The sequence below is a fragment of the Phacochoerus africanus genome, chromosome 11 (genome assembly GCF_016906955.1).
Source record: "Phacochoerus africanus isolate WHEZ1 chromosome 11, ROS_Pafr_v1, whole genome shotgun sequence".
Lineage (NCBI taxonomy): Eukaryota > Metazoa > Chordata > Mammalia > Artiodactyla > Suidae > Phacochoerus > Phacochoerus africanus.
The window spans coordinates 50,601,028-50,617,681 of NC_062554.1; the positions used below are offsets into that span (position 1 = coordinate 50,601,028).

The 16,654-nt window shown below is 38.3% G+C and overlaps 1 protein-coding gene across 1 annotated transcript; it reads left to right on the forward strand.

The window, feature by feature from the left end:
- The first annotated feature begins 6,158 nt into the window (after positions 1-6,158).
- LOC125111869 (putative olfactory receptor 10D3) lies at positions 6,159-7,091 on the forward strand. The gene has a single exon (XM_047754007.1). The coding sequence runs from the start codon at positions 6,159-6,161 to the stop codon at positions 7,089-7,091; it is 933 nt and encodes a 310-aa protein (XP_047609963.1).
- Positions 7,092-16,654: the final 9,563 nt, after the last annotated feature.

Here is a 16,654-nt window from a genome sequence, read left to right on the forward strand (position 1 = left end):
CTCTTAGGTGTGTATTGTGTAGAGTGCTGGTAAGCTGACCCAAAGGCTCAGGAAAAGAGCCCCCTTTGAAATAGTATGTAGTAAGAATAAACATTTGAGGGGGTGAGAGCGAATGCCTACAAAAACCATTCTAAATTTAGTTTGATATTATGAGGTTCATCACTGATATGAGGAAGAATATATTATGATAATCTTATCTAAATCTCAAGGAAGAATTTACCAGTCTTTGATGGTAGATGGAAAGAAGTGAATACCCAGGAAGACTTGCATGCAGTTTATAGGAGAATCGCTCATAATATTCAATACTAGAAACATCTCAAATGTCTGTCATCTAGTGAAAGGATAAACAAAGTGTGATATATATTCATCCTATGGAATACTGTTTGTCAATAAAAAGGGATAAACTCTTTTACATGCTACAGCCTGGGTGAACATCAACAACATTATGCTACATTGAAAGAAGCTGGATTCAAAAGGCTACATGCTCTATCATTTCATTTCTATGAGATGCCTAGAAAAGGCAAATTTTTAGAGACAAAAAGCAAATTAATGGTTGGTTTCCTGGGGAGGGGAGTAGGAATGGGAATTAATTGCAAATAGGCCCCAGGGCAATTTTCCAGGGGATGGAAGTGATCTGAATTTTGACAATGTTTACAGAATTCCATAAATTTTCCCAAATAGTTAAATTTTGTTCTTATAGCTATAGAATTGCACATGTCGTCTGTGCCTCAGTAAAGCTGCTGAACAAATGGATAGTATATCTCTAGTGTCCAGGGGAGAGAGAACACTAGCATTTCAGCCTGCTTGGCAGGTACACCAACACAGTAGTAAAAGTGTGTCAAATTATTGCAGTAGGAGAACACTTGGTTATAATCATCTAAGTCACTTTGCTTTAACTTTACACTCACTACTGGCCTTGTGAGAGAGTATTTTGCTTTGAAGGTAAAATTTTCCTATTTGGAAAAGAATATGTTAACCCACTAATGCATACATGCTGATAAACCTGGCATTTATTCCTTCCTGTAAATTTATATATTCAATGTTCATGTGTAAATCAAATTTTTATAAATTCATGCGTAAATCATATATATGTATATACATATATGTGTGTGTGTATTTTTTATATATGTATTTTTTGGAAAATGAATGTACTGTGAAACTAATTTAATCTGGATGGGCAACAAATGAATTTTCACAACAGATGCTTGTTGAATAAATTAATGCTATGGAAAGTCTAGGGATAACATTTAGTATAAAGAATTATACGATTTGGGGCTATTATGTTACTTGTTACTTTAGTAGCTCTCATGATTTTGCTAAGAACAGCAGTTCTGGGAAGTTGAGATGATGTCTAAGGAGACTTATTGTGGCTTCTATCTTTTCCTAATGTGTGTTTTAATGAGTCATAGAGTAATTATGGGATGTATAAACCTCTTGAAGAATTAATCTTGGAATTATTTAGGTGCAAATAAAATATGCAATATTTAGTAAGGCCAATTGAAAAAGGAAGGATTGGGGCACATTACTAATTGTAAATTATTTCAGTGCTGGGCTGATTCAGCACTGCTTTTCATAGCAAAGAAGTCGAGATGACAAGCTGAAACTAAGTAATCAAAGCTATATATATATGTTTATAAATATATATGTATGTATGTATTCAGAATTCAGCCACTAAACCATTTAACATGTTTGACCCAATCCACAATAATTCATCTTTGACTGGTTAATGATGATGATGATTTTGAGATACTGAAAGTGTTTGTAATTGTACCAATAATTTTTTAAGGGTCTGTAGGTACTAGGAATAAAATTAGAATTAGTTAAAAATTAGCCTATGGTTCAGGAAATAGAAATGTCTGTATGCTACAATACTATTCATCAATATGCAGTAACGAATACTTATACATGCGACAGTAGAGATGAATCTCAAAAACACTGTGTTCAGTGAAAGATGACAAAAAAAATAACACATATTTTATGATTCACTTGTAAGAAACATCCGAAGAAGTCAAATTCATAGAGAAAGAACATAGATTAATGGTTGCCTAGAGCTTGGGTTAGGGATAAAAACAAGTGTAAATGGACATTTTTTTTTCCTTTTTTTAGTTTGAGGGAAATGTTCTAAAATTAGATGGTGGTGATGGCTGTACAACTATATATATATATATATTTTTTCTTTTGGTAACGTATTCTCATTGAATTGAACACTTAAAATGGATATTTTATGGCATACAAATTATATCAATAAGCTGTTTAAAATATTAAAGAAATCATTGCTAGTCAAAAATGTTTAAGCTTTTATGATTTAATATCTACATTTTGTAAACAAAGCTAATGAATAAGAACATGAGTAGAATTATATGACTAAACATGTTTACTTTTATTTTTTAATTAATTATAGTTGATTTACAATGTTCCTTCAATTTCTGCAGTATGGCAAAATGACTCAGTCATACATATATACATACATTATTTTTTTCATACTATCTTCCATCATGTTCTAACCCAAGAGATTGGACATAGTTTCCTGTGCTTATCCATTCTATATGTAATAGTTTGCATCTACCAACCCCAGACTCCCCATCCATCCCACTCCCACCCCCCTCCTCCCTTGGAACCTCAAATATGCTGTCTGCGTCCATGATCTATTTCTGTTTTGTAAGTAGGATCATTTGTGCCCATATTTTAGATTCCACATATAAGTGATACATGGTACTTTTCTTTCTCTTTCTGACATAACTTCATTTAGTCTGAGAATCTCTAGTTGCATCCATGTTGCTACAGTGGGCATTATTTTGTCCTTTGTATGGCTGAATAATATTTCATTGTATATATGTAGCACATCTTCTTAATCCATTCATTGGTTGATGGACATTTAGGTTGTTTCTATGTCTTGGCTAGTGTGAATCTGTCTTCTTTGGAGAAATGTCCATTTCGGTCTACTGCCCAATTTGAAGTTGGGTTGTTTGTTTTTCTGTTGTTGTTGAGTTGTATGAGCTCTTTGTATATTTTGGAGATTAGGCACTTGAAGTTTATATCATTTGCAAGGATTTTCCCCATTCTGTGGGTTGCCTTTTCATTTTTTAATTTTGTGTGTGTGTGTGATTTTTTTTAATGTTTTTCTTTGCTGTGCAAAAGGTTTTGAGTTAAATTAGGTCCCACTGGTTTATTTTTGTTTTTAAGGTCATTATTCTGGGAGGTGGATCAAAGAAGATGTTGCTGTGATTTCAAGCAGCATTTTCCTCTGGAAGTTTTCTAGTATCTAGCCTTACATTTGGGTCTGTAATCCATTATGAGTTTATTTTTGTGTATGGTGTTGCAGAATGTTCTAATGTCATTTTTTTTTACATGAAGTTGTCCAGTTTTCCCAGCACCTCTTATTGAAGAGACTATCTTTCTTCCACTGTATGTTCTTGCCTCCTTTGTCATAGATTAGTTGACCATAGGTGCTTGAGTTTATTTCTGGGCTTTCTACCCTGTTCTGTTGATCTGTATTTCTGTTTTTATGCCAGTACCATACTGTTTTGAAGACTGTAGCTTTTTAGTATAGTCTGAAGTCAGGAACCCTGACTCTTTTTTTCTTTTTTTCTCTTTGGTTATTCAAGGTCTTTTGTGTTTCCATACCAATTCTAAACTATTAAGAGACATTATTTATTCCATTTTGTTAGAAATGAATAAATGTTTTAAATACAGAGAAACTGAAATTCAAATCCAAGCTCTGACATTGACTTTCTGTGTAAACTCTGGCAATTATTTAAGCATTTTGAGCCCTGTTTTTATCTTTAAAAAGAAAATAACATACACTGATAGGGTTGGTGCCAGCGTGAAATAAAGGAGCCTTGAAGAGTTTGCTTTGAAAAAAGAATAGTGTTATTAAGAAGTAATGATGCTTTCAAAACTGTATAGAGAGAAAATGCTTCTGAATTACTCAGCTGAAAACATTGATTACTAGAATGTTGTAAAATTACTTGAACCGTTGTCATTTTGGTGAATTTTATATTATCTCAAAGTGATTTTAGGTATAACATTTTTCACGGATCCATGGACCTGTTTCATTGAAAAGTCAGTAAAAGTAATGTGTGCATAGCCTTTCCTAATTCTACCTTTGTGTGCTCTGGTTCTTTGTCTACACAGCAATCAGCAGAATGATTCTTAAAAAATAAATTGAATCAAGTTACAATGGTTAAAATATTCTAAGATAAACATTAGGAGCAATCTTAAACAAAATCAAAGGTAAGAGTTATTAGAAAAGGATAAGATGTTAATTCAGGCAGTTGTGAAAGTGATAATGGGGGACTATAAAGCTAATTATTAAAAAACAACAACAAACAGTTTTAACACCCAATGGGATTGTTGCCTGTTTTAAGTGTTTGTTTTCCCAATCCTCACCTCCTTCTGTAAACCCAGTTCTTCAAAGCACAAAGTCACTGGGAAGTTTCAAATATCTGAACCCAATGGATGGCTCTCCACTGGAGCAAAAATATGCCCAAGAGTTACTGTTAATCAAAGGGATTTAGAAAACTGAAAATAACAAAATGCTTTTACACAATTACATTTTAATTCTATGAATTAATGAGGTAGAGGCAGCTGGTAGAGGAAGGAAGGGAAAGTTCCCAGGCTAATTGCTCCCTCTGTTCTACACAATAGAACAGAGGATCTATTGGGTAGAGGATCCCAGAAGAACATAAAAGACACCTATCTGCTCTTGAGGTAAGAGAGGCCATGCCACTCTTGGGGCCCAGAGGCACTGTGGTGTCTAGATTTTCAAACATGCCTGTCTGGGTCTGACAAGGCAGTGTGTTCAGCACTTTTGGTTTCAGAGCCTGGCCCTCATGTTCCACAGCATCTAGAAACAGAGGAGAGTGGATGTGGAGCCTGACTTTCAGCCTAAGACCACTGTTGTCGCCCTTCCATCTGTAGGTGCCTTTTCTCTAGAATGCTCTCTTCTCACCTGACGGGTTATACGTATTAGAGGATGGTGAGAAGATGGGAATTGTCTGTCTTTGAGTTTGGGGTCATACTAGCTTAGCTCTCCGTGGATTTTCTTAAGATGTTCCCTAATTAATGAAGCTTAACCTTAAAGATCTTAATGGTTTTGCATATATTCAGTTAAATTGCAGCCACAATTTCCATTGAGAGACTAAATTTTACATTGAAAGAATATAGTTGCTTTTAATATTGGTAATTATCTGCTGCTTTTTCCTGTATTGAATACCACCCTTTCCATTCTGTTTTGCTATATTTTCACCAGACAGTTCTGAGTTGTCACTTGTTCCAGTTGGTGATGGAGAAAGCATTTTTTTGTTTGTTTGTTTTGTGACTCATTCACACCAATAGGTAATTCAAAACTGCTGCAGGTCAGCCTGAGAGAAATATTGTGTGGTGTCAGGTATACTGAAATCAGAATATCAGTATCTTGAATGAATTTTTTTAACAAGGGTTGAAGTAGGAGCTGATATTATATTAGAGACTTTAATATACACTAAAGCATTAATCTTCACAAATAAGATATTATTAGGAGTTCCCATCATGGTGCAGTGGTTAACAAATCCGACTAGGAACCATGAGGTTGAGGGTTCGGTCCCTGCCCTTGCTCGGTGGGTTAACGATCCGGCGTTGTCGTGAGCTGTGGTGTAGGTTGATGATGCAGCTTGGATCTGGCGTTGCTGTAGCTCTGGCATAGGCTGGCAGCTGCAGCTCTGATTGGACCCCTAGCCTGGTAACCTCCATATGCTGTGGGTGCAGCCCTAGAAAAGACAAAAAGACAAAAAAAAAAAAGATATTATTATACTATGAATACAGAGGAGATTAGAGGTTTTTGTTTTTTTTTTTTTTTCCAAAATTGTCCAAAGTCACAGAGTAGGAAGTAGATTTGGCCTTTAAACTCAGATATAGCCTACTGCAGGTTTCGTTCTCTGCCCTCTATTCCGTTCTGCCTCTTGTACGATCTCTCATCCTTCTGAGGAAACAGATGACAGATAGATCCCTCCATGTTGTACGTTAATTAGTGACAACAGGTCGGGCTCCCATTTACAAGTTCTTTGTGGTATACAGACATCACCACTTTCTAGTGGGTTCTGTGCAAGCTTTGGTGTTTGGGGAAAAGCTCATCTCAGTGAGGCCATTGCTTGATCTTCCAGGTGTGACTAGGTTTGAAGATGAGGAATCACACTCCAGTAACTGAGTTCCTCCTCATGGGACTCCCTCACACAAATGGGTTGGAAAATGTGCTCTTTGTGGTATTTCTTGCCTTCTACTCGCTCACTCTTCTGGGGAATCTGCTCATTCTGCTGGCCATCCTCACTTCCTCCAGCCTGCACACCCCCATGTATTTCTTCCTGGGAAACCTGTCAGTGTTTGACATTTTTTTCCCTTCCGTGAGTTCCCCCAAGATGATGCTCTCCCTAGTGGGGCCAAGCCGGACCATCTCTTACCAGGGCTGCGCCTGCCAGCTCTTCTTTTACCACTTCCTTGGTTGCACTGAGTGTTTCCTGTTCACTGTGATGGGCTATGACCGCTTTGCAGCCATCTGTCACCCCCTGCGATACACAGTCATCATGAACCGCAGGGCATGTGCTGTTATGACTCTGGGCACCTGGCTGGGGAGCTGTGTGCATGCATCTGTCCTCACCTTCCTCATCTTTAAGTTACCCTACTGTGGCCCCAATGAGGTGGACAGTTTCTTCTGTGATATCCCGGTGGTGCTGCCTCTGGCGTGTGCAGACACCTCTCTAGCTCAGCTGGTGAGTTTCACCAGTGTAGGTGTTGTGGCACTCATGTGTTTTCTCCTTATCCTCGCTTCCTATACTCGCATTGTCATCTCTGTATTGAAAATCAGCTCCTCAGAAGGCAGGCGCAGAGCCTTCTCCACCTGCAGTGCCCACCTGACTTCCATCCTGCTCTACTATGGGCCAGTGATCCTCATTTATCTCCGGCCAGCCTCCAGTCCTTGGCTGGATTCTGTGGTTCCTGTGTTCAATAATATCGTGACCCCTTCCCTGAATCCTTTGATATATACCTTGAGAAACAAGGATGTGAAGCTGGCTCTGAGAAAAGCATTAATCCAAGGACTACAAACTTGTAAAGGGTAAGCTTTCATGTCATTATCTGTCCTTTCAATGCTGCCTCATATTTATCTGGGGCAACTCGTCTCTTAGAGTTGGTGTGACTGCGAAGTGGGATTGGGGACAAATCGGTTGAAGAGATTCTGCTGTGATTAATGTGTATGTATTTATATATTTTTTTATTCAACGAAATCTTTGACAGTGCTTACCATATGCCAAGCACCCATACGAATACTGATGTATGTTATTATTATAATCATCATATGGAATAGATTACATCATCCCAATTCACAGAGGAGAGTATTAAGGCCCTGAGAGGTTAAGATACTCCCACAGGATCACATATAGTACAAAAATGCTGAGCAAGGATGTGAAGGAAAGGGTGTTCACTTTGTGCTAATGCTGCTGCAGTATTGTAAGAATTGTAGTATGAATGTTTACTTCTTCCAGGAGTGTCTTTTCACTTTACACGGAATAGTCTCCAGTTTGCCAAAAAGCTGTAGTCTGTGAAATTTGGTCTATTGATGTCTGTAATTGTTTTGTCTATGTTTCGATGAATGTTGTGTATTAGAGTCTGATACAAAGAAATTGAGGTACGTGTATATATATACTGACATGTGCTTTCATAGATCCTCTGCTCTCAGGTTAAGTATATCCATTCTTGATGACAATGGTTTGAATTCTGTATCAATGACTGCAGATTTCCTTTCATTAAGTTAAAGACTGTGTTTCAATTCCAGAATTCCTGGACCTTCCCAAGTAATGATTCTTTTTTTTTTTCATCATGTAAATAAATAGGTCTAAAGAAAATAGGAAAATTGTCAAAAGGTAAAGTGAATAGAAGTTGCACATTAATATTGGTATACAACGATAGGTACTGCTGACATTTTGGCATTTCTCCTCTCTCTCTCATTAGTGACAAAATTGGAACTAAATTTCTGATTTCCTCTTTATAATGACTCCATCTATGTCTATATCATCTTTATGTCTCTATCATCCTTATACCTATCTATATATGTGTTTTTATACAGCTGTCATAAATAGTGTTGTTTGGATAGTGTATCTGTTTTAAATCTTGTTTTAATAGTTACCAAGCATTTTCAATGCAATAATTTTTAAAAATTTTTATCGATATAATTCACATAGCAAATAATTTCCCCTTTTAAAGTGCACAATTCACTGTTTTTTAGTGTATTCACAGATAGGTGCAACCATCACCATGGTCAGTTTTAGAACATTTTTATCATCATAAAAAGATATTCTCTGCTTTCTAACGATCACCAGCCTACCACCCTTAAGCTCTAAGCAACCATTAATCTACTTCCTTATCTATTGATTTGCTTTTTCTGAACATTTTATATGAACAGAATCACATATTATTATTTTTTTTGTGACTGTCTTTAACTTAGCATAATGTTTGTAAGCTTCATTCCTGTTGTAGCATGTGTCCCCCCCCCCCGCCGCGATTTTTATCTTATGTGGTCTGAATGTCCTTTGTTTCTTTGAGGCCACTCTTTATTTTTAAAAAGACTTGATTCTCTTGGAGCCGGTTCGGGTTTCTAACAAAATTGACAAGAGAGTACAAAGATTCCCATGTTCTTCCTGTTTCCACACATGCATAGCTAGTCATCTCTCAATAGAATGGTACCGTTTTTTTTCAGGGCCACGCTTGTGGCACATGGAAGTTCCCAGGCTAGGGGTCAAATGGGAGCTGCAGCTGCTGGCCTACACCACAGCCACAGCAACGTGGGATCTGGGCCGCATCTGTGACCTACAACACAGCTCTCAGCAATGCTGGATCCTCAACCAATTGAGTGATGTCAGGGATCAAACCCACATCCTCATGGATACTAGTCAGGTTTGTTAACTGCCGAGCCATGACAGGAACTCCTAGAATGGTACATTTCTACCAAGGATAAGCCTAGACTGACACATCATAGTCACCCAGCATCTGTGGTTTACCTTAGGGTTCACTCTTGGTGTACATTCTCTGGGTTAGCATGTTCCTTTTTGTGGCTGGTATTCAATTGTGGATATACCACAATTGTATGTATATATTCATCAGTTGATGGAAATTTAGGTTGTTTCCATCTTTTGGATGTTGTGCATAGTGCTGCTATGAACATTGTACATATTTTTGTATGAACACCTATTTCATCTGGGCCTATACTTGTTAGTAAAATTGCTGGATCATATGGTAATTCTATTTTTAACAATTTGATAAGTCACCAAACTATTTTCCGTAATCTCTGCCTTATTTTACATTCCCATGGCAATGTATGAGGATTCTAATTTTACTTTATCAACACATTATTTTCCATGACTTGAATAATGTATAAAGTCAATGGTTGCAATGTAGTATCTCACTGCGGTTTTTATTTGCATTTCCTTGATGATGAATGATGTTGAGCATCATTTCTCATACTATTTGGCTATTTGTATATCATCTTTTTTAGAAAAAAGTGTATTCAAGCCCTTGGCCCATTTTTTTTTTTTTTTTTTTTTTGGCCATGCCCCACAGCATGCTGAAGTTCCTGGGCCAGGAACCCGTGCTACAACAGCAACCTGAGTCACAGCAGTGACAATGCCAGATTCTTAACCCACTGAGCTATTAGGGAATGTGTTTTTTTTAATTAAAAATATTTAGATATAATTGCCATGTAACATTGTATAAGCTTAAGGTATATGTGTTAATTTGATACATTTATGTATTGCAATATGATCACCACAGTGGCATTATCTAACACCTCTAACGTCATTTAATTATCATGTCTCCTTTGTGGTGAGAACAAGTCCTACTCTGTTTAGAATACAGCCCTTGAGATTGGCCTCTGAAGCAAGGTGAAATTCCCCACACTGGCCGGCAGATGGGACTCTTGGGGCACCGACAAGCTAGATTCATCTCTGCACTGACTTGGGCTGCGGTAAAGATCTAGGAACTGAATTGAGAGGATAAAGCATTGTTGAAATGATGATTAGACTTGCCTGAGAAAGATCCATGAAACTCATGGTTTTCTGCTGACACTACCATGTGCAAATATCTTTCTAGAGAAACCACTTCAAATTAGTGATTTTTTACATATTGGTACCACTGTATGTACTATTCTTTTTGACTTAGAGATTGGATATAAGAGGTAATTTAGGTAGAGAGAGTCTTGATGAAGATATGGCTGGCAAAGGGCAAAGAGCCCTGCACTCCATTCACAGAATGCAGAAGAACCACTCTGGTGCTAATGCATGTATTTTTTCCCTCCTCTCTGGGAATTGGACATTTTCTTTTCATTCTCTCTCTCTCTCTCTTTTTTTTTTTTTTATCTTTTTGCCATTTCTTGGGCCACTCCTGTGGCACATGGAGGTTCCCAGGCTAGGGGTCTAATCAGAGCTGTAGCCGCTGACCTACGCCAGAGCCACAGCAACACGGAATCCGAGCCGCGTCTGCGACCTACACCACAGCTCAGGGCAATGCCAGATCCTTAACCCACTGAGCAAGGGCAGGGATTGAGTCCGCAACCTCATGGTTCCTAGTCGGATTCATTAACCACTGTGCCATGACGGGAACTCCAACAATAATCTTCTTGAATGAATCTTCTAATAATTGTTTTCACTTGATGTTGGAATCTACTGTGTCCACTAGAGAAGGGTAGATTAAAGGGAAATGATCTCAGTGAATTCTTAACTTACTCTCAGAAGTAAGAATGGTAAAGTAAAAAGAAAGACTTCTAAAGGATGACATAAGATCGGAACCAGAGGATGGGGGGACAATAGCAGGCCTAGCTCTGTAACTTCAGAAAACTCAGAAATAATTTCTAAGAGAAACTCCTTAGAAATAGTCAGGTTTTATGTTTTCTCTTTTTTGATTTTTTTCTTTTTTTGTGTGTGTACTATATTCTAGATGATTTCTGGAGTGCAGTCTTCTGGCTCAGTCATTTATTCTCTTTAGTCTGAGATATTTTTTGAATGTTTTCATTCAGCAATATTATTTATATTAGAGTTCTGATGGTTTCTTTTCATAACTTTTCTTGCCCTCGTTTAGAATTTCCTATTCTCGTTTCACAATAATGTTATCTCTTTTTTTTTTTTTTTCTTTTCTCTTTTCACAGCCACATCTGGGGCATATGGAAGTTCCCAGGCTAGGGGTTGAATTGGAGCTGCCACTGCAGGTTTACACCACAGCCACACAGTGCCAGATCCGAGCCACATCTTTGACCTGCACTGCAGCCTGCAGCAACACCGGATCCTTAACCCACTGAGCAAGGCCAGGTGTTGAAAGCACATCCTCACTGACACTATTTCGGCTTCATAATCCACTGAGCCACAACAGGAACTCCATGTTATCTCCTTAATTGTCTCTTTTATACTCCTATTTTAAATTCTTCTCGATGCCTTATTATTATTTCCTAATCTATAAGTTCTTCTAATTTTTAAGTTTTTTGTAGCTCTTTTCAGAATACTGGTTTCCTTGAATAGTGAATTGTGTGTGTAGCTCTGGCCTCCAGCTTCAGATAGGTGCTATGGGTGTCCTGGCTTAGTATTTTCAGTTTCTTATTATATAGAATTGTTTTTCCTTGTTTTCATCTAAAGTTGTATATTTATTCTATTTTTTTTAGAATCACTCTGTGTGTAGAGAAAGAAATCAAAGTTTAAGTATGTACTTAACCTTTTTCTAGAATCATAAGCCCAAGATTAATTTACTTTTTTCCACCATACCTTGATCAGCTTTTGATACTTTTGCTTTTTGAACATCCTGTAATGACCAGTGGTAAAATCTTTGGAATTAAAAGGAAGTGGTGGGTATGACCTACTGGAGCACAAATACACTGGGAAATGTGTATCATGTCACATTCTTTGCCTAAAGAGAATCAGCTTAGATGGGAAAAACTGAAAAGTGAGAGATGGGAATAAAAAAAGTTGACAACAGGCTGACTCTATTTTAAAATCATTAAAAAATAGTGTATAGCAATCAATGTCAAGATCAGGAAGTGGACACAAGACAGTACCACTGATCAGGAGGCCAGTGTGGGTCTCCAAGAATAAATCATTTGAAAACATAACAACTGTGCTATAATCACATGACTGTGAGATAATCTGTGTGTGTTTTAAAGAGATAAGAGGAAACCAACTCATGCTTCAACATTCAGTGTTTGACAAGATATCTCACTTGCCATCATATTATCATTTATTTCTAGGGACTTTTAGTGCCCCAGTGTCACTTATGATTGGGTCAATTTTCATTTCTGACCATCTCTCTGGTTATTTGTTCCCATATAGATTTTGCTACAGGAATTGAGTTCTTTGGTAACTTGCTGCTGTTGGCCCAAAAACTGTCTTTAACAGGACCTGAGTTTTCACCTTTCCTTCAGCGGAGGCAATCTAGTTTCCACTGAGACACTCTACCAACAACCTGTTGACTGGGCTCTAGGAAGAGGAAAAAAAAAAAAGGGAGAATTAAGGGCATAGAATGTCTGATCTCAAAGTTCTTTCACTGTGTTGTGCTCTGGGTTCCTTATGCCACAGCCTGGCCTGTGCATCAGCCTTTTCTCTCTCTGGCTGGCTCCTCTTCCCCAGGATGTCCTAGGAAGACAGGGTTTATCAAATACTTCTTCTGAGTTATTCCCTCAAGTTGTCCCCCCAGTACTGTGTCTTCCTGCTGCTCCTGAGCTCTGTTATGCCCTCTGGTCATTTCAACCCCAGGACCTCCTGGATGGAGTCCCCTGCAGAGACAGTTTCTCTATGGGTACAGGTGAAGGAGAGAGTGCAAGTGAGCTGCCACTGGTCGAGCTCTAAGGACTTCACAGTTTGATAAACAGACTCTCAGGACACAATGAATTCAATACCAAGCCCATCTAGTTTAAACGTCCTTGCAGCATCTCACGAGCATCCCTAGTGAAATTTCCTAACATAGCTTCCAGACCCTGCACTGCCCGGGGCCATATTGTTTGTGAGACTTGAGGCAAACTAGCACAAGAAAGCTGGGATCCCCTATCAACCATGTAGATTCTTGGTTGTGTGATTTGTTCCCAGCTTTCTCAGAGCTGGATCACATTATTTATGCTATACAATAGACAATCTCAAGAACCGGGTTCTGATGGTTCTGAGAAACATTTCCCAGAATGAGGCAATCTGAGAAACATGCCTCGGCGATGATCACTGCAGTCTTGATGTAAATAGTGGGATCCATTTTCACCTCTGGGCCTGGAGGGGAGTTTGACAGCCTAGATGTTAAGTCCCCTCCTTCTGGTGGGAAAGCCCACATATCCTCCTCCTGTTTCTTTTCTTTCTTTCTTTTTTTATTTTTTGTCTTTTTAGTGCCACATCCACGGCATATGGAGGTTCCCAGGCTAGTGATCAAATCAGAGCTACAGCTGCCAACCTATCCACAGCTACAGCAACTCAGGATCTGAGCTGTGTCTGTGACCTACATCACAGCTTACAGCAACGCCAGATCTTTAACCCACTGAGCGAGGTCACGGATCGAACCTGCATCCTCATGGATGCTAGTTGGGTTCATTACCACTGAGCCACAGTGGGAACTCATCTTTTCTTTTTTACAATACCCCACACAAAGTGAAGCTATATGAAACCCTTTATTTGGTGCGATACAGGGATGTTTAATATACAAAATGTACCCTTTAATGTTGGCTTTTTCACAGTACTAAGGACATTCATTCAAACAGACCCGTTGCAGAAGGATCCCTTCCTTTTGGGTGTTGACAGCTCTTATCTTACTTCATTCCCTTCAGGCCCACACTTTTCCATAAATTCTTCACTGCGTCACACACTTCACTGGCAATCACATTTCTAAAAGCCTAACTCTTACCCCTGGGAATAAAGCTCACCCCAACATCCATTACCCCACCTCTGCAGCACTGCCTCCAATCAGTCTGCTTCACATTGTCCTCTTTGCTTATTTTAATGTCTGTAAGGTAATATTTAATCAGAGCCTTACAAATCTCCCATGTGAAAACATTAATCTTCAGAATCAACATAGTCTGAATTGATGAGAAGGAAGAAACATGTTTTAAACTGTGATAATTTGCAAGATTTTCTCTCTCACAATGGAATTAGTATTTTCATTACTGGGCAGAACACTAGCGATTTTTCCCCCCTACATTCTCCCTATCAATTCTAGCTCTTTATTATTCAAGTAACAGCTTTAACAATGAGTCATCAAATTTTCAATTGCCTCATACAACCGTTTGAAAGTAATTTAATTTCTCAGGCACCAGTAGCTAACTTATTTCAATAATAGAGTCAGGATGCATAAAAGGTAGCATTTGCTTTAATAATAGCCCTTGAATTTTGTTCTTTTTAATAGAAAAAATCTGTAAAGATAATGTAAGATAATTCCACATGAGCATAAAGAGATACTATCCTATTATGCCAATTGAGGTGAGCCTTAATTTATACAGTTTGGCTTTATTCAAGCTCTTATCTGATAGCTTTCACCTATTTTTGCTCATATAGGATTTGGAAAGAATTTAATTTATTATTTAATCATGCATAGGAATTGGAAAATATTTAGTATTTAATTTTAGAAAGTTTCTTCAAAAAGTGTTTGGAAATTCCTGTTTAATATAAGGGAAATATGCTTTTTGGGTGAATGTTTTGCAGAGCCATAGTCTCCTTTCCCATGTTTTCTCCATAGAAACAAGAAAAGAATAAAAATTGTTCATTTGGGGGCAAATCAAATGATAACAAGCAATTCAGTTTCTGCTGTTTATACAATAAACTCTAGCTTTAAAGCATAAGTGCCAGCAAATATCTCCACGAGGGCATAAGATTTGGGAATGAATTTAAAGACATAGTACTAGTTAAAGCACCGTTCCTTGAAAGCTGCTAAGAAAACCATAATCAGGATTCCTCTAGAAGTTATGCGTGTTCTCATTTGTCTTTATAAGTTAAGTTTATCCTTTAAATATTTTATATAGAAAATTTTTGTTTCTCAGGCTAGAGATCACGGAGTTCAATGAGAGGGTCACAAAAATTTAGTAGCCAAATCAAAAAATAAAAGAAGGCTCTCGTCCTGGGCTTCTGTTCATGGCCATAAAGAACAGCTGTCCGGTGGGTGAGGCCGGCTGAGAAAGCTCCATGCATTCACTCTGCTGAGAGAATTTTTGGTATGGCAATACCACTGCAATATAAGAAGAGTAGGAAAAAGAGAGATAGAAAAAGACCAACATTAGAGAAACCTGTCCTCTGGGCTTAGTACGTGTTTTTGTAAGTCATAGGTTAACTTCAGGAATGTTCAGGAAATGATAGCCCATCTCTTTGCCACTGGACTAGGGTGACTGTAAGGTGAAGAGGCAGGAGACTGACATGTGACCAGCATCCTATCCAGATCCCTGGGATGAGCAGGGATCATCTATCATGGTGACCATGTATCGCATATAACCAATGGCAACAAACTTTTGGCCCTGCATCACTGCGCACATGGAAATCTTGGTGCAGCTTAGGCCCAGAGAAAAGGGAATAAGGGCAGCATAAATCTGAAAATAGATGATCTGGCTCCGCCTGAAAGGTAAAGCCATCACTGAAGACAAATCATGTCGAATGTTTTTCACGGAACAACGAAAAATTGCATGGTAAGTCATGTCCAAAGGAACAAACTCTAACCCCAAATGTGTTATTTCCCAAGAAGATACATAATTTAAAAGATAAGAACAGAATAATAAAATTCAGTTGTCAGTCCTTAGCAGTTCCCAGCAGGACAAACTCAGACATTGCTGTATGACTGCATTTTAGAGAAGAGTCAACACTGGATAAAAAGGAAAGGAATATGCATAAAGTTTGTATTCATACCATGGGCCATGGAGATCGGGTTGTTCTAAACATGTAATATGAATCAGTGTGGACAGGGGACACCCTTAGCAACAGTGGTGGATGGTGGCCAGGATTCCATTTACAAGGCCATCAGGTAGTGACGGGGGTGTGAAAAGAGCTGTTGCCAATTAGGAAGGAGAGCAGATGATAATTAGGGGCAAAGAGTTAGAAATAGGATAGTGTAGCTTCATAGATGACCTCTTGAGTGGGAATGTGTAAAAGTAAAGGTATGCTCTTGGTTTCTGATGGGAGCATTTGAGTATGTTGTAAAGTTGTTACTCAGAAGCTGGTAGGGGAGTTCCCGTTGTGGCTCGGCAGTAATGAACCTGACTAGTATCCATGAAGACGTGGGTTGAATTCCTGGCCTCGCTCATTGAGTTAAGGATCCTGCGTTGGATCCTTATGGCTGGATCCTATGGCTGTGGTGTACGCCAGAAGCTGCAGCTCTGATTCAACCTCAGGAACTGCTATATGCTGCACCTGCGGCCCTAAAAAGCAAAAAAAAAAAAAAAAAAAAAAAAAAAAAAGAAGCAGCAGCAGCTGGTAGGGAAAGGGGAGATAGTAATTTCTCTTGCTTAGTATCTTAATCATTTAAAAAGGCTCTGATAATAAAGATAAAGAGCTTAGCTTGATATGCACTTTTTGCTGCTTCTTTGTATATATTAGGCAGAGGGTAGGAAGGATTTTAAAGTTATTGAACTGCATTTCATAAATCCATCAATTCATCTATAAGAAATTTGGGCTGCGTGAAATATCATAAGGACCTGAGG